The following is a 20,296-nucleotide window of genomic DNA, read 5'->3' as shown; positions in this document are numbered from 1 at the left end:
TGAAGAGAGAAGAATCGAGCTGTGTCGTGGGCAAGATAGAGGAAGAGTCCAGGTCGATTGACGTCGAAGGGTGCGAACGAAGTCTTGACGGAGACGGAGGACGTGGTAACGAATGAGCGAGTTAGCACGGTAGCGAGTGCTGGGCCGTAAGAGCATTGACACCAGCACCACCAGCCTTGGGGGCGCAGGCCAGAGGGAGTTTGTAATCCGGAGGACAATCGCCCAAAAAGGCCAGGGACCCCCCAGGCCTAAGTCCAAGCCCGAGTGCTGTACGAGTGCCAAACTTTTAGCCTTTAGCGCTACCTACTCGGTATTGTTGGGCGCCAATCCAAGGCGCGGCTGGGCTGGGCTCTCCAGGCGCCTAGGCATTTGTTTCTGCGCCGCGACGGACCTTGTATCACCCACACCCGTCGTTGTGTGTTTCCTCCCCCTACACAGCCTTTTCTTAGACACGGAGAATTTTCTGCCAACTCCTGAAACCAGCAATCGTCTAACCCGTGTTCCCATTCAACTGCTCCCTCGAGAGTGCAGGCCTTCTAATGAAAAGAACATTTTTGCCGCAAGTTGGAGAAACGGCATGGTGGGTTGTCGAGAGACAGGGCCCGCGATTTGCTCGAATCGCCGACGTCCTTCTCCGCGACAATTTCTGCATGTGGTGGTGTTATGACGCCAATGGTCAAACCACCAGCTTGAAGCCATTTTATCCAGGGATCTACGAGTAGGTCCTTGTACTGTACAGACATTTGACGGGCAAAGTAAGTTGAGGACAACATTGATGCCGGGGTGCCTCAACACCTACATTGAGCCAGGCACTTCTATACTTTGCACAGATGGAACAGTTCCCTCCCCTCCTCGTTCGTTCGTATGCTCGGCAACTCGAGAAGAAAAATCGGAATAAAAGCCTTCCGCCACCACATTGATGCAAGCCTCGCCATTCGTCCTCGTCTCCATCTACCTATGCAATCACGCCTTAAGGGCATGGGGATAAAAAGAACCCCGGTTACCCGAATCGCATACCCGAATAGCAAAAACACCGACGCCTCATCCGCTCTTCACAGATACCTAGGGAGGACCTCCTACAAAATAGCCATGGATATGTTTTGAATTGCAATAACTACCTACCTAGGTACGTACGAGTATGCAATAATAGGTACGGTCATCTTAGGTAGTGAAGTCTCCTCGGCCCTAGATATATCAAAAAGGACTCATTGAGATATCCCTAATATGCCATGCCCTCTCGTCCTTTTCAGAATGCCTGCCTCCCCATGCAATGTTGCGGGTCCTATTCCGTGCAAGCCGTGCATATTTTTGCTGGTTTGTTTTCTTACAATACGCCTGTCTTGCCATCCGACCTTGCTATATCACTAGCATCATGGTGAAAAATCTAGAAATGCATGTCAAGAATTATTTCTCGGGCAGGCTCAGACCTCGTAAGTAAGATCTCGAGTTCCGCCCATCCCCTTCCAATACAAGAAAGACGTCTCGAGCTTGTATCTTGGGATCTTTTTCCTCGTCCCATTGGCCAAGTTGTTTGTCTTTGGGGGCAGCACGAGCTCGATCAGGACCCGGTGTCCCAGCAGTCGACGCAGTTGCTGATAGAGCAGGTCTTCCCGGAGTCATTGCAGGGCTGGCCCCGCTACCCTTCATCCAGTCGTAAGTCCTCTGCTTTTTGCTGCCAAAGCCCTTACCCAGGAGACCTGAGAAAGCCATTCGCGCAGCCTCGTTCGCAGACTTGTGCTGCTGTTGCTCCGAGAACTTTGACTCGGCCAACTTTCTCTCCTTCTTGGTCGTCTTCTTGTCTGACTCCAATGCTGCCACGGCCGCGGCCTCGGCTGCGGCATCGGCTGAAGGTGTCCCGACTGTTCCATCAGCATTGGTGGTTGCTTTCCTTTTTAGTCGTTTTTGCCTGCGCGCGTCCTCGACAGCTCGTTCGGCCTGCGAGGTCTTGTCCAAAACGTCGAGTATGCGGGCAGGGGCTGGCACTGGATCTGCAGAGAATACCGGCTCACTGTTGGCCTGTGAATGCGTGCCTAAAGCACAATTAGCGGTTGAGTAACGCAATTGAGATGGAGTACTCACGCTTCAGACTTGTGCTCCCGGCTGGGCTCGACGCACCGTCAAGGGCCTCATTCAGCGGCTTAGTCACAGATGCTAAATCTTGCCATTCATCGGGAACCTTCCCTTTGGAATGCAGTTGCCTTTCTTGGGAGATCCTTGCAGAAGCACTTACGACACCAGTCAATCTCGCTTTTGTGGCTAAACTGATGACCTTCATAATGTCAGACAGTCTCTCCCCCTTGGTTCCTGTGTCGAGAATAGCTTGGCCTTTGTCAATAACACGAGACGAGCCCTCGAGACCGTTCACCCGTACAGTTGGAGGTGGGGCATGTTTTTGGGTATTAACCAAAACGCCCGATTGCGGATCGACCAAGTGCTCGGTGATGCTGATAGTGCGAATCTTATCGTTCAAAGCACCACCGAGCAGGAACATGTCCCAGAGTGGATGTTGGCTATGCCTAGAAGCCTCCCAATCTGCACGCTCCTCATCCCTGTGCTTCAACTCCTCCGTCGAAGGTTGATAGGGCTGAGGTTGATTTTCCGACCCAGTTTGTCCCTGTGGGGTGCCGTTCACCGAGTCTCCAGCTTCTCCTGCGTTCAAAGAGTTTACGTGATAACGGAAGCCTGCCGATTGCGGCTGTGATGCTGGTCGTGGCGTTGATGATCCATAATAGTCGGGCCTGACAAGCATTCTCGCTTCTTCCTCGATGTTGATCCCAGTACCCGACAAAATGTCTTCGTAGTTCCGATCTTCCGCTTTGTCACTAGGTCTCTGTGGGGGTGGCATCAGCCCTTGTCTCGAATTCGGGGGTCCAGTTCCATTCGTCTGAACGTTTCCGCCGGGGGTTGTAGGTTGGCCCCCTGGGGTTGGAGGATAACTTTGGGGAGAGAAGGGAGATTGAGCATCTGGCGACAAGCGAGGACGCTTCGCCGCCGGAGGCTGATTGTACGCCTGAGGTGAGAATTGCTGAGGCGAAGGTGAGGAGTAATTCATGGCCAGTTGCGGAGACTGAGGACCGAGCGGACTAGGTCTGCCATGGCCGCCTGTGAAATCGCGCTGAAAGGGACTCTGTGTCTGAGGCAAAGTTGGCCGTGCAGGCGGCGGTTGCGATTGAGCCATGATGTTCGAGAGGAGATCGTATTAGTCGACGCGCGACGAAGAATTCCACCAAAGCGTTTGTCTTGCTCTCTGCTTTCCGAGTGAGCGCAATTCCACGCTCAGCCTCCACCTTGAGCCTAGCATGCCGGTGCAGATAATGTCGACATCCGGAAGGGATGACCGAGGGATGAGATGTCGTATGCGCGGCTAAGATTGCAGACTGCTGTGATGTTGAGTGATGATGGGATGGGGTGAACCAAATTCATGACAGACCCGCGCGCAGGCGACGACTCTTTGTTCAAGCCATGGCACGTGATCCGCAATGACGGCACCAGCCGAAATTCCGGTCATTTGAATGCTACAACTGCAGGTCGCAGGTAACACGACTTATTTTCCTTTCGCTTTCGCATCACCGACCTGTCTATCGCCAATCTGCCTACGCTTGCTGCCGTCATGAACCTGACAGCCTGTGTCAGATTTGGTCTCGGTTAGAGGAACTGAGATACTAGCCCCCTAACTGGTGTTTCTCCAAGTGTGCACGTTTGTCCCTTTCGACTGCGAACGGTCTTGAAGCCGATACAATGGCTGCCAAACGAAAGGCCGCCGCAATGGCCTCTACCGAAGACGACGAACCCATCGATCCCTCGGATGAGCTCGTGTTTATTGGCCTGGGCGGGTGTCAAGAGGTTGGCCGGTCATGTCACATTCTGCAGTATAAGGGCAAAACAGTCATGGTGAGGTTCGATAGTGCCCTGCCTTGAATTCGTGCTGACGGGATTGTAGCTCGATGCTGGCATGCACACTGGTCGCGAAGGAATGTCAGCGATGCCTTATTTTGACGATTTTGATCTCAGTACTGTCGATATCCTATTGATCAGCCAGTAGGTGACCATCCCCTTACTTGTTTATGACGTGCTTTTTTTGGGTGCGGAAAGTAGCCTGTGCGCATGGCCAGCATCATGTGCCCCCTGCCTCTGGATACACGAGCTTGTGACGAAGGATTGTTGAGAAGGAATCTCCTACGGCCTGTATCTTTAGGCAGATATCAATACAATATCGTTCAGCCACAATCCCTCTTCCTTCCTCTTGATCTCTGTCTGCGCAGCCCTTTGGTGTGTCATATGAAGTCTCTGATAGATCTGCCACTTCATGCTACGATGTTTTGCTAACCGCGTTCATTGAACAGTTTCCATCTCGACCATGCAGCCGCCCTCCCTTACGTGCTCGCAAAGACAGATTTCAAAGGCCGAGTCTTCATGACGCATCCTACGAAAGCCATATATAAATGGCTTATTCAGGATTCAGTGCGAGTGAGCAACACTTCTTCAACATCCGATCAGAGAACTTCATTATACACTGAAGCCGATCATATCTCGACACTTCCTCAGATTGAAACAATTGACTTTTACACGACACACACAGTTTCTGGGGTCAGGATAACACCATATCCTGCTGGCCATGTCCTTGGAGCCGCGATGTTCTTGATTAACATTGCTGGACTCAATATTTTCTTTACTGCCGATTATTCCAGGGAACAAGATCGCCATCTTGTTGCGGCCGAAGTGCCAAATACAGCTACCGTTGGCAAGATTGACGTCCTGATCACTGAATCCACCTTTGGCATATCAAATGCCCCACCTCGTGCAGAAAGGGAGGCCGCCTTACTCAAGTCTATCTCCAACATTCTCAATCGTGGGGGCAAGGTCTTAATGCCTGTATTCGCTCTTGGTCGGGCACAGGAACTTTTGCTGATCTTAGAGGACTACTGGCAGCGACATCCAGAGTTACAGAAGATCCCAATCTACTACACGGGAAACACTGCACGAAAATGCATGGTTGTTTATCAAACGTATATCAATGCGATGAACGACAACATCAAAAGGATATTCCGAGAACGTATGGCAGAGGCTGAAGCTGCCGGAAATGCCAAGGGTGTCAGCGCCGGGCCGTGGGATTTTCGATTCGTACGAAGTTTGCGGAACCTGGACAGATTTGATGATGTGGGGGGGTGCGTTATGCTGGCCTCGCCAGGTATGCTCCAGTCAGGAATGTCTCGAATTTTGCTAGAGCGGTGGGCTCCCGATCCACGAAACGGAGTGGTTATGACTGGTTACAACGTTGAAGGCACCATGGCCAAGACAATCCTAGGGGAGCCAGAAATGATCCCTGCCATCATGAGTGGTGGTCATACCGGTGTTGGGCAGACGATGGGTCGGAAATCCAAAGATGAAGTCGCCGCGGTGATGATCCCGCGTCGATGTACAGTGGAAGAGTTTCAGTTCGCAGCACATGTGACCGGTGTGGAGAATGTTGAGTTCATTGAACAAGTGGCTTCACCTCACGTTATCCTGGTCCACGGCGAACGATATCAAGCCGCGAGATTGAGATCAAGATTACTAGACCTCAATTCTCGGAGGCTTGCAAGCAACCCGAACGCCCAACCCACCAAGGTCTACAGTCCAGAGAATGGAGCCGAGATCAAGATACCGTTTCGAAAAGACAAAGTGGCCAAGGTGGTCGGCAAGCTTGCTCAGATCCCGCCTCCGAGTTCGATCGAAGACGATCCCAGAGTCGTCCGTGGAGTCTTGGTGCAGAACGGCTTCAAATTGAGTCTGATGGCACCTGAAGACCTCCGAGAATATGCAGGCCTTACGACCACAACCATACTGTGCCGCCAACATATCACTCTTGCAGCAGCTGGTGTCGAACTCATTCGATGGGCGCTCGAGGGTACCTTTGGTAGTATTGAGGAGGTGGGTGAAGCCGAGCGTGAAGTCAATGGCCATTCGGACTCGCTCGTCAAGCCGAATGGTGTCAAAAACGAAGAGGAAGCCGACGAGGAGATCATGACGGAACCGCAGCGAACGTTCCTCATCATGGGTTGCGTGAAGCTCAAATGGTCAGGGCGAGAAAAGGAAATTGAATTGGAATGGGAAGGGAACACAGTGAATGACGGAATCGCGGACGCTGTCATGGCGGTGTTGATGACTGTGGAAAGCAGCCCAGCAGCGGTCAAATATTCGTCATCGAAGAGCGATCACAGCCACGTGCATGAGCACAAGGGCCTGCCTCGTAACGAACATAAGAACATCAGCACCGAGGACAGATTTTCCCGGCTCTGCATGTTTCTTGAGGAACAATTCGGAGATAATGTCGTACCAATCGAGAAACCTAAAGTCTCGTATCAACCCGACGGCAAAGCAACCGATGCGGAGGCTAAAGAGGAGAGCTCAGATGAAGAGGACGTTGAAAGTGCCGAGATGGCTGAACGGGCAAGACTTGCAGCAATGGGAATACCAGTTCCCGGGCTTGAAATTCGCGTGGACAAGAACGTTGCAAAGCTCTGGTTGGAAAACTTGGAGGTTGAATGTGGTAATGCCGTTCTACGAGACCGGGTGAAGGCCGTGGTCGAAAGAGCCGTCGAGACTGTTGCGCCTCTGTGGGCGGCCCAAAGACAAGCAAATGCACAAGTGGTTTGAAGAGGCTGGTTGGGAAGCAAGGGTTCAGCATACAAGGTCGACCCGCTTGCCTTTCAATACTGACTCAAAGTCGGACAGTTACCTCCTACGCATACCGGGAACACACAAGGACAAAAGTTTCCCCTTGTGTTGTCCTCGGCCGCCTTGTGGGGGAAAGAGTTCCTCGCTTGTACCGGTACAAATACCCAGTGCCCTTTGTTGCGGGGAAAATGGTGCGCCTAAAGCTGATAATTGCCGGTTCGCTCAAACAAGTCGTCGACGAGTCAGAATACAATGACACCTCGGTACACGAGACAGAGGCATCATATACGGGATCTTGACGGCGGATCTTAACTGAGGGGCTTTGTACCTAGTAGACTACTCAGCTTTTACGACGTATTCAATGAAAACCAATTGAAATAGGTACTAGCCATCAATACCTTGTTCTGTGCTGCATGTTCTTGTTTTTGTTCTTCGAGAAGTTGTAAACTGGTTTGGCTTCTTCTCAACTATACCTTATAACCTTGCACAATACCTACTGTATCATTCACCAGGGTCGGCATTGGGGTCCGCTGGAGCAGAAGGAACGATGAAGACGGCCATAGTCACAGGTATGAAAGCCAAATCCACCCACCCTCTCTGGTTCATCCGGCAGACATGTGTGAGTGAGTAGGTGAGCGAATGAGTTGACGCTTACCATCCATAAAAAAATCACTCAGGTGGTTGCTCCGGCATTGGTCTGGGTCTAGTCAAACACCTACTCTCCAAATCCGACGAGGAATGGCGCGTCGTCGTGGCCGACCTCCGTCCAGAGGCATACGAAAAGGTCAAATCCGAGCTGGATCCCGCACGGCACAAGTTCATCGAAACCGACGTGGCGTCGTGGGACTCTCAACTGTCCATGGTCAAGGAGGCATTCTCATGGTCCGGTGTCGGCCGCATCGACTTTTTCGCGGCCAACGCCGGCACGACCGAGGGCGAACACCTGCTTGATCCTACCAAGGACGATCTGGACGCAGACCCGACGATGCCATCGATGCGATGCACGCAGGTCAATCAGGTGGCGGTGTTTTATGGGTTGAAGATGTTTTTGCACTATGCCAGGGTGACGAATCGAGCACTGAAGGCAGGGGGAGCTGGTAGCGGTGAACAGCAGCAAGTGAAAGTGCCGTACAATCCGAAATTCGTCATTACTTCTTCATGCTCGGCGCTCTATCCATTCCCGATCGCGGTGCAGTACGCGGCGACAAAGGCGTCGCTGGTGTCGCTGGTGCGCAGCATCGGGAAGAACCTACTGGCCAGTGACAACGTCGCCGTCAACTGTATCATGCCAGCATACGTCGACACTGGCCTGACGCCGAGCGAGGTCACGGCCCTGTGGCCGCCGGAGTGGGTGACGCCGCTGAGCACCATGAACAGGGCATATGACGAATTAATCAGCGACGACGGAACCGTGGCACAGGATGGCAAGAGTGATGGAAGAGACGGGAGCGTCAAGGCTGGAAAGTGCGTCGAGTGCGTCGTCGATCGATTGTATTATAGGCGAGGCGTCGACTTCGCCGACGAGTCTCAGAGATTTTGCATCGAGGAGAGCTTTCGCCCTGACGGAGTGTGGATGCGAGGTATGATGGAGATGGTGAGAAAGGGGGCATATGCTGGATAAAGAATCGAGATGAGTAGAGTTACTACCTACACTCCTTGCCTTTGTAGATCCCTGCAAGACCAAACTTTCGGATGAGTGCGGGAGAGATTGAAGAAGGTGGCTTCAACGGTGTGCTACGGAACGAGTACATCGATCAGGAGTGATAAAGGTCACTAGCACTTATTCAGTCCTGAGGTGTATTTATTGTACCGTCGGAGCTCGCCGAGAGAATCCATTGATATCGGGCTATGCCCGTTGATGCCTACCTAGAGATCTACTGTCTGAACGGGGTTACGATAACGAAAATTGGGCCAGAGTTGACACCAACAAACGTCTAAGTCAAGTTTAGATACCTAGACACGTCAAGGATACTGTCGTTTGTCTTTGGCCTGGTAGAGAGACATTGACTTTGAGCGCCTCAGAGTTGCTTACATACACTGTCTCCATTTCAACAACATGGCGAGAGCCCGCGCTTTTCATGGGACAATCGTCCACTGCCCAACGGTCGGCGAAACCAAGATCCTGGAAGACACCTTGGTGGTTGTTTCAGCCTCTGGGCAAATCAGTCATGTCGAGCACGACGTCCCCCGAGCAGATGTCGAGAAGACCCTGTCGAGACTGAATCTGCCAGAGCAACCCAGCGCCATCACACTCCTCGACCGCACCGACTTCTTGATTCCAGGTTTCGTCGACACGCACAACCACGCGCCTCAATGGGGTCAACGAGGGCTGGGCGGCGGACTGCACATTCTCGACTGGTTGGACGAGATCACGTTTCCGAACGAAGCAAAGTTTCGGGACGCCGAGCACGCACGGAAAATCTACTCTGCCTGTGTCGACGGCTTCATCAGACAGGGAGTCACGACTTGTTCGTACTACGCATCTCTCCATGGCGAAGCCACCACGATCCTGGCCGACGTCTGCCACTCCAAAGGCCAGCGGGCACTGATAGGCAAGTGCAACATGGACAGGAACGCGCCGGACTACTACAGGGACAAAGATGCCGCCGAGTCTCTCCAGGTGACGAGGAACGTTATCGACCATGTCCGCGCGCTCGACGCGTCGAGTGGTGGTGGTGCATTGGTCAAACCTATCCTCACGCCGCGGTTCGCCGTGTCGTGCGACGACGAGTTGCTTGCAGGTCTCGGGTCTCTGGCCCAAGAGAACCCGGATCTGCCGATCCAGACGCACTTCAACGAAGCCCAACAAGAGATAGACGCGACGTTGAGGCTGTTCCCGGACTTCACCAACGAGGCCGATCTGTACGACCACTTCGGGTTGCTTACGGACCGCAGCATCCTGGCGCACTGCACCATCATGACCGACTACGAGATCGACAAGCTGCGGCAGAAGGATAGCGGTGTTGCGCATTGCCCCGTCTCCAACACGACGGTGGGAGGCGGGTTCATGGCTGCGCCGATTGGCAGATTCCTCGAAAAGGGCATCAAGGTCGGCTTGGGCACCGACAGTGGCGGAGGGTTTTCCTCGAGCATACTTGACGCCATGAGGCAGGCTGTCATCGTGTCGAATGCCAGGCAGGCCATCAATGGAGAGCCTGCGCTGTCCATCTGGCAGTGCTTCTCTCTGGCTACGCTGGGCGGTGCCAGAGTGTGCAGTCTGGCCGACAAGATTGGGAATTTCGAGGTCGGCAAGGACTTTGATGCTCTGGTGGTTCGGGGCGGAGTCGACGGGGTCATGACCATGGTCCAGGAGGACGATAGTCTGCCGATGATTTTTGAAAAGTTTTTGATATCTGGTGATGACCGGAACATTGAAGAGGTTTACGTGAAGGGACGGCAGCTAAAAGGCAAGAGTACTTAGATGGGGACAGGCTACAGTATGATAGAGCAAAGAGTGTTGTTGGGTGTTAGTATGGAGGATTCCGTCCTCCAGCTCTTTATCTAAGGTTGCCTAGTTAGAGGTTGGTACATCCTCGTCCCGTCGATCTTGTATGCATCAGGACATGGTACGGTGTTTAGGGTAATTTTAGTCAAGCCTCCTCGTCGACTCCGTTAGTGACAATGGGGTCATTTTAGTCAAACCCTGCCGATGGGATACGGGGTAATCGAGCTGGCCGATGCGGCGATGCGTGGCAGTCTGGCCGATGGCGCGTGTATTTTTCCTTCTGTTACAGAGTCTGCATTCATGGTCTGATATTCATTCGAGTCGACAGACTGTAGGACCAGAACAACCTACAGGGCCTTGGTTACCTGCGAAATCGGTGCAGATGCAGAGCGTATGCGTATCTGTCTGTACCTTGCCGACCCTTGACTAAGGCATGTTTCTTTTTGTCTATTTCTGTCCCACCAACGAACCTCGGCTTCTCCTTCGCTCGTCCTGTAGACACCGCCACTGACTCGCAAATCTCGTCTCGCCCTGCACCATCGTTTTTCCTCTGGCTGACATGGACGCCTTAATCCAGAGGCTCTAGCAATTCCACCCGCCTCGTGCTTAGCGGAAACCATACCTGCTTACATAGGTACCCCCGGATGGGCCTGCCTCAGCCATCCAGGTCAGATTCTTACCTAACGTCAGATACCCCGTACAGCGTTGATCTTTTACGTACATAAAGGTTAGTTGAAGATACTGAGAACACAGACTCCTATACTCCTTCAAACCTAGCAGGACAAGCCCTGTGTCCTTCAGGTTTGATCCTGTCCACATGTGTCACTTTGTATAGCAATTCGACTGCAAGTTCGTGCTACGGATACTCCGAAGAGGTCTCCAGCATCGCGCAGACAAACCCCACCGTCTGTCTCTCCTCCCACAGCTGCCGCGGGAAGTACAGGACGAGCTCACGCATTCTCTTTACACACGTCTCTGTGAACTTCTCCCGACTTAAAGACCGGCTCCTGGACTCGCTCTCGTCCTGCGTGTCTTGCCAACCAAGCACCCGACGTCCTCAAGATGGCACAAATCACAAACGCCTCAAGCCTGGCCTCTCTCCCTTCTCCGCTCCTCCCGGCTCCCGACACAGAAGTCTTTACAAAGACCCAGTTGGACACTCTGTTTTCCATCTTGGAAGTGACGGTGCCTTCCGTAGTTGCTGGATCCAATGTATCACAAGCGCAGCTAGAAAGCGCCGTCTCTCGCATAAGACCTTACCTTCCAGAGAGCGCCTCCGACAAGCTTGCTCGAGCATACCTTTCCGAGGACATTGTCGCAAACCCGGCATTCCGAGAGGCAGTCGTCCGCAAGTTCAAACTATACGTCCCCCCCGCAGACGCACAAGGCCTGGCCGTCATCTTCTCGGCTCTCAACACCACCGTCGGCTCGTACATCCTCACAGGCTACTCGGCCCCAATCCATACTCAAGATCTGGCGACTCGAACGCGCATCGTCAATGGCTGGTCCACTGCCCGACTGCCCTTGTTCCGCGCCATCTACCGCTCGTTGAATGGACTGGCGAGACTGACATGGTCAACAACATCGTCCACACTCCCACAAGTGCTTGACTTCCCCACTGTCCCCAGGAACATCGAGCGCAACGACAGTTATGATTTTGTGTTTCATGATTTCACATCCCCCGACACTCCGACAAGCCTGTCAACGGACGTGATTATCATCGGCTCTGGCTGCGGCGCAGGAGTGGTGGCATCACACCTTTCTCGGGCAGGCTTAAAATGTCTCATACTCGAAAAGTCCTACCACTTCCCCTCTGCTCATTTCCCCATGGGCGCCGTCGAGGCAGGAGAACATCTGATGGAGAATGGTGGCATGATAGCGGCGGACGACAACAACCTCGTCGTTCTTGCCGGCAGCAATCTCGGCGGAGGTGGCACGGTGAACTGGTCCGCAAGCTTACAACCGCAGTATGCCGTGCGGAAAGAATGGTCCGATGGTGGGCTCCCTCACTTCCTCTCCCCTGAATTCCAGGACTGTCTCGATACCGTGTGCCATCGAATGGGCGTCTCAAGCTCAACGGACCCATCCAGTCTCGCCAAGATCGAGCACAACGTTGCCAACAAGACGTTACTTGAAGGTGCACGCCGTCTGGGTATGAGCGTCGAGATTGTCCCACAAAACACTGCCTCCAAGCGACATGATTGCGGGTACTGCTCGTACGGATGTCCCAGCACGACCAAGCAAGGTCCCGTGAACTGCTGGCTTCCTGACGCGGCCAAGCATGGAGCCGAGTTCATTGAAGGTGCCTTTGTCGAGGAGATCACATTCTCCCAGCAGGGCAACCGAAAGGTAGCCAACGGCGTCAAGGTACTCTGGACGTCCCGCGACCGCCGGACAACACGGACTCTGCATATCTCAGCGGAGCGTGTCGTTCTCGCGGCAGGAACCCTTAACTCTCCACTGGTCTTGCTGCGGTCCGGACTCAAGAACCCAAACATCGGTGCGAACCTCCACCTTCATGCGACGGCCCAGGTGTGGTCTGTGTGGCCGAACCGCACGAATCCATGGGAAGGGAGTATTCTTACCGTCGCTGTCACCGAGCACCAGAACCAGGACGGCGCGAATCACGGGCCCAAAATCGAAACAATCTTCAGCCCTCCTCCGTTCGGGCTCCTGGTTATTCCGTCCCGCACAGGCTCAGCCAACCACTCAAAGGAGGGCCCTAGTGGCGACGTGTTCAGCCCAGCCATAGAATACAGGGTCAACGCTGCCAAGTACGGCTTCTCGACCGGGTTCATCTCCATCACCAGAGACGCGGACCCGGGACGCGTGTACATCGATCCCAAGGATCCAGAACGGAAGAGGCCCAGGATCGCGTACGTACCTAGCGCGCGGGACAGAGGCCATATTCTAGAAGGTCAAATCGCCGCCGCGAGGATATGTTTCGTCATGGGGGCGGTTGAAATCGACACCGGACACGCCTACGTGCCGAGATGGGTGAGACCGTCGTCGTTGTCGTCGTCGCAGCACGAAGGTGGTGGTGGTGTAGCTACGGAGCAAGACCTAGGGCGTGGCGAAGAAGACGAAGAAGAAGCCAAAGCCAAAGAAAAGGAAAGAGACGAAAAGTCTTTCACGGCTTGGCTGGAGGTCGTTCGCGCAACAGGCCTCACGGTTCCGGATCCGTACATGCTCGGCTCGGCGCATCAGATGGGCACATGCCGCATGAGCTCGTCGCCCAAGACCGGCGTGGTCGACGCACACGGCAAAGTCTGGGGCGTGGATGGCGGCAGCCTGTACGTGGCCGACGCCAGTGTGTTTCCTTCGGCGAGTGGCGTGAATCCCATGGTCACCAACATGGGCATTGCAGAGTATATTTCCAGGGGGATCGTGAGAGAGGTGATGGCGGGGAGGAAAAAGAAACAAACCACGCAGAACGAGCAGAGGAGAGAACAACGACCGACGAAATTGTGATTTGTTATCTTCTATCTAATATATAGCCAGCGGTATGTCTCGGCCCGGCTGGTGCGGTGCGGGTTCACTTCAATAGTTGAGTAATCTGGAAAATCCGGTGGCATTGTAATCTCTCCGTACCTTATCATCGCCCTTTACCTTGAACATAATAAAGCCACGACACCTTGGGTACGGGACCGGGGTCCTAAATATGGTACCTGGACCCGACTACTATTGTAAAATATCCACGATTCCAAATTTCCCCCTCGTGGCCACAGTGTCCCGAGGTTCTCTCTCTCTCTCTCTGTCTCTCACGTTCATAATAGTCATGATCATTTTCGTTAATGGTATCTAGGTGGCTGGGTAGGTAGCCAAGCCAAGGTATCCAGGTAAGTAATTTAAGGTCTCTCTGTCTTGTACACGGGTACCGTGGTAGCTTCCGAGAAGAAAGAACAAGCCCACAACAACAACGCCGCCGCCGCCGCCGCCGTCACCACTAACAGGAACAGCAACTGCAACCCAAAAAAGGTACCTAGGTCAGTAGAGTATACAGGAAGAGAACAAAAAGAACTGCACTCCGCACCATGTACATGCCTCGTTTGATGAGAAACCCACATCCCTTTCGGGTGGGCGTACTAGAATCTCCTTTTTTCGCACTTGGGCGTGTCGACGAAAACTGGTATCGTTCCTCCAAGAGAGCCTGAACCAATCGTCACAAAGAAACAAGAACCCAACCTTTGACGCTTCCCACTAAGGCCAAGTCATCGCTCTGCCGCCGGAGTTCGTTATCTTCTTAAGAGGAGAGGAATTCCTCTCACCTCCCACTGGTTTTCCTCGCCACACCAATCCTCGTCCTGCTCACTTTGTCGGCAAACTTGAGAGAGGTGATGGTTTCCGAGAGACACTTCTTCTCCGGCGCGACCATGACGAACATCAAAGTCTTGCTGTTCCCTCCTAGGCTGAATTGCAAGAGGTACGTCAGTTTGCTGTTACGGTAAGGGATGTGTCCGACTCCTCCTCCTCCACCACCACCACCGTTGGGCCCGCTCCCACTTTGCTGCTGACCATGTTGCTGTTGCTGTTGCTGCTGCTGACCCAAAGCACCAATGACGTCGCCTAAGCAAGACAAAGACTTGTTGATGTTTTGCGTCTCTTTTAACCTTGCCCCTTCGACTTGTGAATGCGTCAGGCGTTCCGAACCCGCCAGATCGACCAGGTTGAGCGTGCCCTTGCACCGTTTGCCCGTGATCGAGTTGTAGCCTGTCAGTTTGAGGATGAACACCGAGTGGCTTCGACTACTTCGTTCATTGGCCTTTGTGGCCGCCACAGATCGTCGAGACATTGCTTGCGCCAGAATGCCCTCAACCTGCTCCTGGCTGTCGAGTGTGAGCGTCGTCACGTCCGTGATTGTTGTTTCACACGTCGCCATGTCGTGGCGGATCTCGTGTTTTTTGCCGTTACTCTCGCCATCCTTGCCTAAGAGATCTCGTAGCTCCTCGTTGTATACTTCAACAAAGCTGCCTTCCATCGTGTACTTCCACCCTCTGGTTTCGAGCTCTTTGCTTGTGCTATAGATTTGCCGCAGAGCCTGTGGTATCATACCGTCTTCAGACGACATTGTAAACGTCTTGCCGGAGCCGGTCTGTCCGTATGCAAAGATGCACACGTTGTAACCGTCCAGAGCCGATTGGATGAGTTGACTGATTTCCTCAAAGATCTCGGTGTTGTTGCTCGACGGCGCAAAGACTCGGTCGAAGGAGAACTGGTGCGTTTTGGTCGTGACCTTGCCCAAGCTGTTGGTTTCTTCTGGGCCCTTGACCTCAATATCTTTAGGGTCTTCGTCGGATGCTGGAAAATTGAACTTGGCCGTGCCTTCCGATTCATCTCCATTGGACGGACGCACACGACAGAACACTCGGATATTGCCCTTGAGCTCCTGCACTTGATTATGCAGCTTTCGTCGGAGCATTTCCTCCTTTCGCAGCTTTTCTTCGCATTCTGTCGCTTTTTCCAGAGCCGCATTCATTCTCTTCTCCATCATGGCATATGCTTCCGATTGGGACTTGCTGTCCGATTCAAGATAATCAATCTTCGCTTGTAGGGCTTGTCGAGCAGTCTCCATAGTCGTTGCGTTGGCTCCGGCAGAGCTCAAATTTTGCCGTAGGTCGTCGTTGAGGCTCTTCTCTCTGGCAAGATCAGCCTTTAACCTCTCCACCTCCGAGCGGATGTTTCTGATTTCTTGTTCTTTTGCCTCAATATCCATGTGATGTCTCTGCTTTTCCAACGCGCCCTGAGTAGAGACTTGACTTAGAGCTTGGATTCGTTGGGTTCGTTCATCTTCAAGCTCATCTTCTAGTCTCTTCTTCAACTCACGCAACTCTTCTCGATGATCAGCCTTTAGCCGTTCCATGTCTTGACGGTGTGCTTGGCGGATGTTTTCGCACTCGATTCGGTGGTCACGCTTGACGTCCTCGATTTCTTCCTCGTTGGCTCGCTGGACCTCGGTCTTCGCTCGTTCGGCCGTCTCGAGCCGAAATTTCGTCGTTTCTAGCTCGCATCTCAGTGAAATTAGGTTTTCTGTGAGGTCTTTTCGCTCCTGCTCTAGGCTGGCAAGCGTTGACTTGTAAGCATGGTTGGCCTCCTTAGCCTCCACGTTATCTTCCATCGCTTGCTTATAATGCTTGCACACATCTTCGTACATCCTCTCCATGTTACTGTATTGTTCTTCGGGATCCCAGGCTTCTAGATCAGAATACTTGGTCAGCTTGACACCCGCTTTGTTTTTACGAGGAGATGGTGTGTTCTTGGGAAACTGCGGAGGACTGAACACTGGCTTATCCAGAGCTTTGGGAGCTCCCGGAGATGGCCTAGGAACTTTGGAAGGGCTTCCCAAACGCGCCTTGGGCTGTGGAGTCTCGGGATATAAAGACAATTCTGCCATCCGACTGGTAATCGAAAAGGCCCTCAAAGGCTCTCGTCGAAGTATCTGAGGATGGTTTGATATTCCTGTGCATCTCATGGGGGAGATGTTCCGAGCACCTCTCTTGGGCATGTACACGGCAGTCCTCGCAGGGTTCAGGGGGCCACGGGCAGTGAAGTTCAGTTGGGGATTGGAAAAATCAATCATACGTTTATTATTGGGTCCTTCTGGATTCTCAACTCGGGTATCCATTGACGTTGTAGGCCTCGGGTGGGCCATTCTAGTCCCTCTTTCTTTGGCAAGTGACGATTTGGGTCGCGCGAGACTCGATACCGGTCGCGTACTCGGTGGTCGGATGCTGCTACCTACACTCATCGAGAATGACGACCCTGTAGAGCTGGGTGTGTTTCTCGATTGGGTTGGATTGCTTCGGTAGGACTGTGAGAATGCAGAGGGATTGCGGCCGTGAACCGTGGACATGACTGCAGAATTGAGGGGGGCATTCGATCGAGGTGCAGCCTGTGTTACTCTCGGAGGTTCGCCCGCGCGTTCAGCAAGCGTCTTGCGCTTCGGGGCCGGCTCAGGCACTGTATATGTCCATCAGCATCTCCCCTTCTCTTTTTCGGGTCTATGACAAACGGTTGGATCCCTGGCGCTTGTGACTGGCAAAACCAGGAGGAAGCATAGCAGTCCGAGAGTTGTTTGCCGATGAGCTGAGCTCTGCTAAGTGCTTCTGAGGTGATGGGAGCCCATGGCGAGCCGGCTGTGGGAGTTGAGAGACGAACTGCGGTTCCATAGGGTCAATAAATGCGAATTTTGAGACGGGTTTGGGATCATACATTTTCAGTGTCGGCCATTGTGAGACGTGCAATCCAGGGCTTCGCTCGATAAATCCACCAAATAACATCAAATAACCATCGCTGTTTCACTGTATCATGAGATATGGGTAAAGATGTTGCCCTCGAGGGTTGATGCTGCCCCAGGTTCGTTGATATTGAACTAGCACAAAAGAGGCTAGCAGTAAACATTGCCCTCGCAGCCAATCACGATCCGTACTGGGCCGGGCAGAGATGCAAGCACCTTCAACACACAGGTACACATTCAGACAACTGCCTCGACGAACCTCGATCCTTGATCATTGTTATTTTTGAAATCTGCAGTCCATAGAGGCTCGGTGTTTTGCACTTTTCTTACTTCTACCAAGGCCCCAATTCTTGCATTGCTCTGTCACTATCCCAGAATGACAAAGAACGCCTCCACCCGTGTCCCGTGTCGTCTTCAACATCTCGACTCCTCCGTTAAGACACTTACTAATCTAAGATGTACCCGAGACTCCACTACGTGACAGTGTATCAGTCACTCTCTGGACCGAAACATGTCGTCATCTGTGTTCAATGGCTTGCAATTGTTTACCAGTCTGCAATGTTCTTCCTATCTGGATTCTGGACGCTTTTCCCGGCACCTTCAGTGATTACTTCGTCCAACACCTTGACCAGCCCCTTCACTTCCTCAGTCGTGTTGTAATGGAGCAGTGAACACCTGATAACACCATCGTCCGCATCGGGTATGCCCAATACGTTCTCACACAACCTCTTGCTGTAAAAGTGGCCACTTCGACAACCAAAATCCGATCTCGCTTCAATACCATCGATAATACCGATCGAACTTTGGCCCTTAACTCTGAAGCTGATTACTGGGACTCGAATCTTCCTGTCTGAAGAGGGTTCTCCGTATATTTTAATCGAATCCGGCTTTGACCTGAGGTACGACAACAAAATTTCTTGGATCTCTTGCTCCTGCTGTGCAACTGCGTCCCAACCGACCCTGTTGATATATTCCACGACCTGTGGTATGGCTTGGGTGCACTCATAACTTCCTGCTGCGAGACCAAGCATTTCTTCCAGCGTGTCCCTTGATTTGAAATAGTGTCCCAGGCTCTGCAATTCGTTCTTGGCCTTTTCGCCGACATACAACATCGAAACATGCGGCCCATAGACCTTGTACCATGAGAACGAGTAGAAGTCAACTCCAAAGGCCTTGACATCGACTGGTGCATGTGGAGCGTAGGCCACTGCATCGACACAAAACAACGTGTTTGGGTTGGTCTCGTGGATGACCTTGGACAGACTAGCGACATCTGTAATCGTGCCCAGGATGTTCGAAGTGTGTGTGCAGCAAACCAAGCGTGTCTTGGGAGTCAGAAGTGCTTTCAGGTCGTCTGGCTCTAGTCTGGGGTTTGATCTGGTGTTCTTCGTTGGAATCCACCACTTGACCGTCAGTCCCTTCCATTCTGCCAGTTGGACCCAGGGCGCCAGATTTGCCTCGTGGTCGAGATTCGACAGGATAATCTCTGAGCCAGGGTCGATCTTGAGAGCTATGGAGAGGTTCCGAAATAATTGTGTTGTGGACGGACCAAACACGACTTCGCTGGGAGACGCATTGATATACTTTGCGCCTGCGAGGTAACCGTCATTGAACTTGTTCGTCGATGCCTGCGATACGGGATAAGATGCCCCTAGCTGGACATTGGTAGACGAAAGGTATGTTGAAATTGAATCTATGACCGTCTTGAGGACCTGGGACCCTCCAGCGTTGTCCATAAAGACCTGCTTTTGAGCCAAGGCAGGGAATTCGGCCCTAGTGGCCTGCAGATCGAGTGTAGAAGGCATGGTATCGTAATGAGCTTCGGACGGCTATGGCGAGACGGCAGGGCTTCAGTATACTTATTCAGTTGAGATTTGCTGTCCCTCAAATACAAGTTTGGTCTCGCCAGTACAGCCCTAGAGGAGTGAAAAGAGGAAGGTGGACAATCCCGCCCTTGGGCTTTTGTGGTCGTTGTCGTCGGCGAAAACCGCGCCATCTCCATAAGGTAAGATCATCTTCTCCAGTTCTTGGGTTGTTCAGAAACGTCGGCCAACCTCATCGGCCAACTTTGTCGGGCAACCTCATCGTCGACGTCGAGAGCCTTCTTGTCCTTGGATAAGTACAAGACCCCATAAATCATTCCGACCTTCTCGCACCTCTGCTGACGCCTCTCTTGGGTTCTCTTGGAACACCGCGGAACGTATTTACATGAAGGCACTTTTGGGGTCGTAAAAGAGTGTCCATGGAGACTCGGTCCCTATCACTCTACTCGCAGCATCAGTCCAGCGAGGGCCGGTGTGCGCCCATGTCAATGTGTCGATTGGTTTTCATTCAGCCTCGTAAGCGAGCAACCGAGAGAATTCTACATCAAGATGCGTGGGTACCTCGAACAACTCCCACCTCTCTAACCAGGCTCGTCTTCGTGTCGATTGGAGAAGTCAATCCCTCTTCCACCGTTGAAAGCTTCCTTCCAGATATCTTGGTGACCTGTGAGCTCTATCCATGATATTGTGCTCTTTTGAGGCCTCATCGAGCGGATAAATCTGGATATGTTTTCGCCTGTAGAACAATTTTAGCCTCTTTACGACCAACGTTGGTGCTTCATCGATAGCCTAACAGCCCCTCATATGCAGGGATCAGATTCTCATCTACTGTCTGCGCCAACCACCCACAAGCAAGTCCGCTTTCAAGTGATATGGCTGGAAACGCAATCACACAGTATCAAACGACGTGCCTGACCGTTGCACATTCCTCAATGAGGTGCTTGCCCTATCGGCGGCTGTGGTTTCGCCAGTGCCCCCAGACGTTGGTTAGGGCAACGAAAACAAGTGTGAGAAGCGCCATACTGCAGCGACCACACCAGAGACATAGCTTCGAGAACCCAAATGGCATCTGGTGTCATCTAAATTTGTGGTAGAGGAGAAAAATCGAGTTGACAACCTTCCATGTGACTTGCATCC

At 52.7% G+C, this 20,296-nt stretch overlaps 7 protein-coding genes across 7 annotated transcripts; 4 read left to right on the top strand and 3 right to left on the bottom strand.

The window, feature by feature from the left end:
- Positions 1-1,404: 1,404 nt before the first annotated feature.
- Positions 1,405-3,178, bottom strand: PV08_03539 (uncharacterized protein; the record flags this gene model as incomplete). The annotated part of the gene is made up of 2 exons (XM_016377891.1): positions 1,405-2,030; positions 2,080-3,178. The coding sequence occupies 2 exons, from the start codon at positions 3,176-3,178 to the stop codon at positions 1,405-1,407; spliced, it is 1,725 nt and encodes a 574-aa protein (XP_016239461.1).
- A 560-nt stretch (positions 3,179-3,738) lies between these two features.
- Positions 3,739-6,636, top strand: PV08_03538 (uncharacterized protein; the record flags this gene model as incomplete). The annotated part of the gene is made up of 3 exons (XM_016377890.1): positions 3,739-3,891; positions 3,941-4,038; positions 4,344-6,636. 3 exons carry the CDS (start codon positions 3,739-3,741, stop codon positions 6,634-6,636), a joined length of 2,544 nt encoding a protein of 847 aa, XP_016239460.1.
- A 592-nt stretch (positions 6,637-7,228) lies between these two features.
- PV08_03537 (uncharacterized protein) lies at positions 7,229-8,278 on the top strand (the record flags this gene model as incomplete). Its single annotated transcript, XM_016377889.1, has 2 exons — positions 7,229-7,280; positions 7,335-8,278. The coding sequence occupies 2 exons, from the start codon at positions 7,229-7,231 to the stop codon at positions 8,276-8,278; spliced, it is 996 nt and encodes a 331-aa protein (XP_016239459.1).
- A 435-nt stretch (positions 8,279-8,713) lies between these two features.
- PV08_03536 (guanine deaminase) lies at positions 8,714-10,078 on the top strand (the record flags this gene model as incomplete). Its single annotated transcript, XM_016377888.1, has 1 exon — positions 8,714-10,078. One exon carries the CDS (start codon positions 8,714-8,716, stop codon positions 10,076-10,078), a length of 1,365 nt encoding a protein of 454 aa, XP_016239458.1.
- A 1,086-nt stretch (positions 10,079-11,164) lies between these two features.
- Positions 11,165-13,573, top strand: PV08_03535 (uncharacterized protein; the record flags this gene model as incomplete). The annotated part of the gene is made up of 1 exon (XM_016377887.1): positions 11,165-13,573. One exon carries the CDS (start codon positions 11,165-11,167, stop codon positions 13,571-13,573), a length of 2,409 nt encoding a protein of 802 aa, XP_016239457.1.
- A 793-nt stretch (positions 13,574-14,366) lies between these two features.
- PV08_03534 (uncharacterized protein) lies at positions 14,367-17,313 on the bottom strand (the record flags this gene model as incomplete). The annotated part of the gene is made up of 2 exons (XM_016377886.1): positions 14,367-17,059; positions 17,112-17,313. 2 exons carry the CDS (start codon positions 17,311-17,313, stop codon positions 14,367-14,369), a joined length of 2,895 nt encoding a protein of 964 aa, XP_016239456.1.
- Positions 17,314-17,881: 568 nt separating this feature from the next.
- Positions 17,882-19,141, bottom strand: PV08_03533 (cysteine desulfurase; the record flags this gene model as incomplete). The annotated part of the gene is made up of 1 exon (XM_016377885.1): positions 17,882-19,141. One exon carries the CDS (start codon positions 19,139-19,141, stop codon positions 17,882-17,884), a length of 1,260 nt encoding a protein of 419 aa, XP_016239455.1.
- Between the last annotated feature and the right edge of the window lie 1,155 nt (positions 19,142-20,296).

This window comes from Exophiala spinifera (assembly GCF_000836115.1).
Source record: "Exophiala spinifera strain CBS 89968 unplaced genomic scaffold supercont1.2, whole genome shotgun sequence".
Lineage (NCBI taxonomy): Eukaryota > Fungi > Ascomycota > Eurotiomycetes > Chaetothyriales > Herpotrichiellaceae > Exophiala > Exophiala spinifera.
This window is presented reverse-complemented; position numbering and strand designations above follow the sequence as displayed.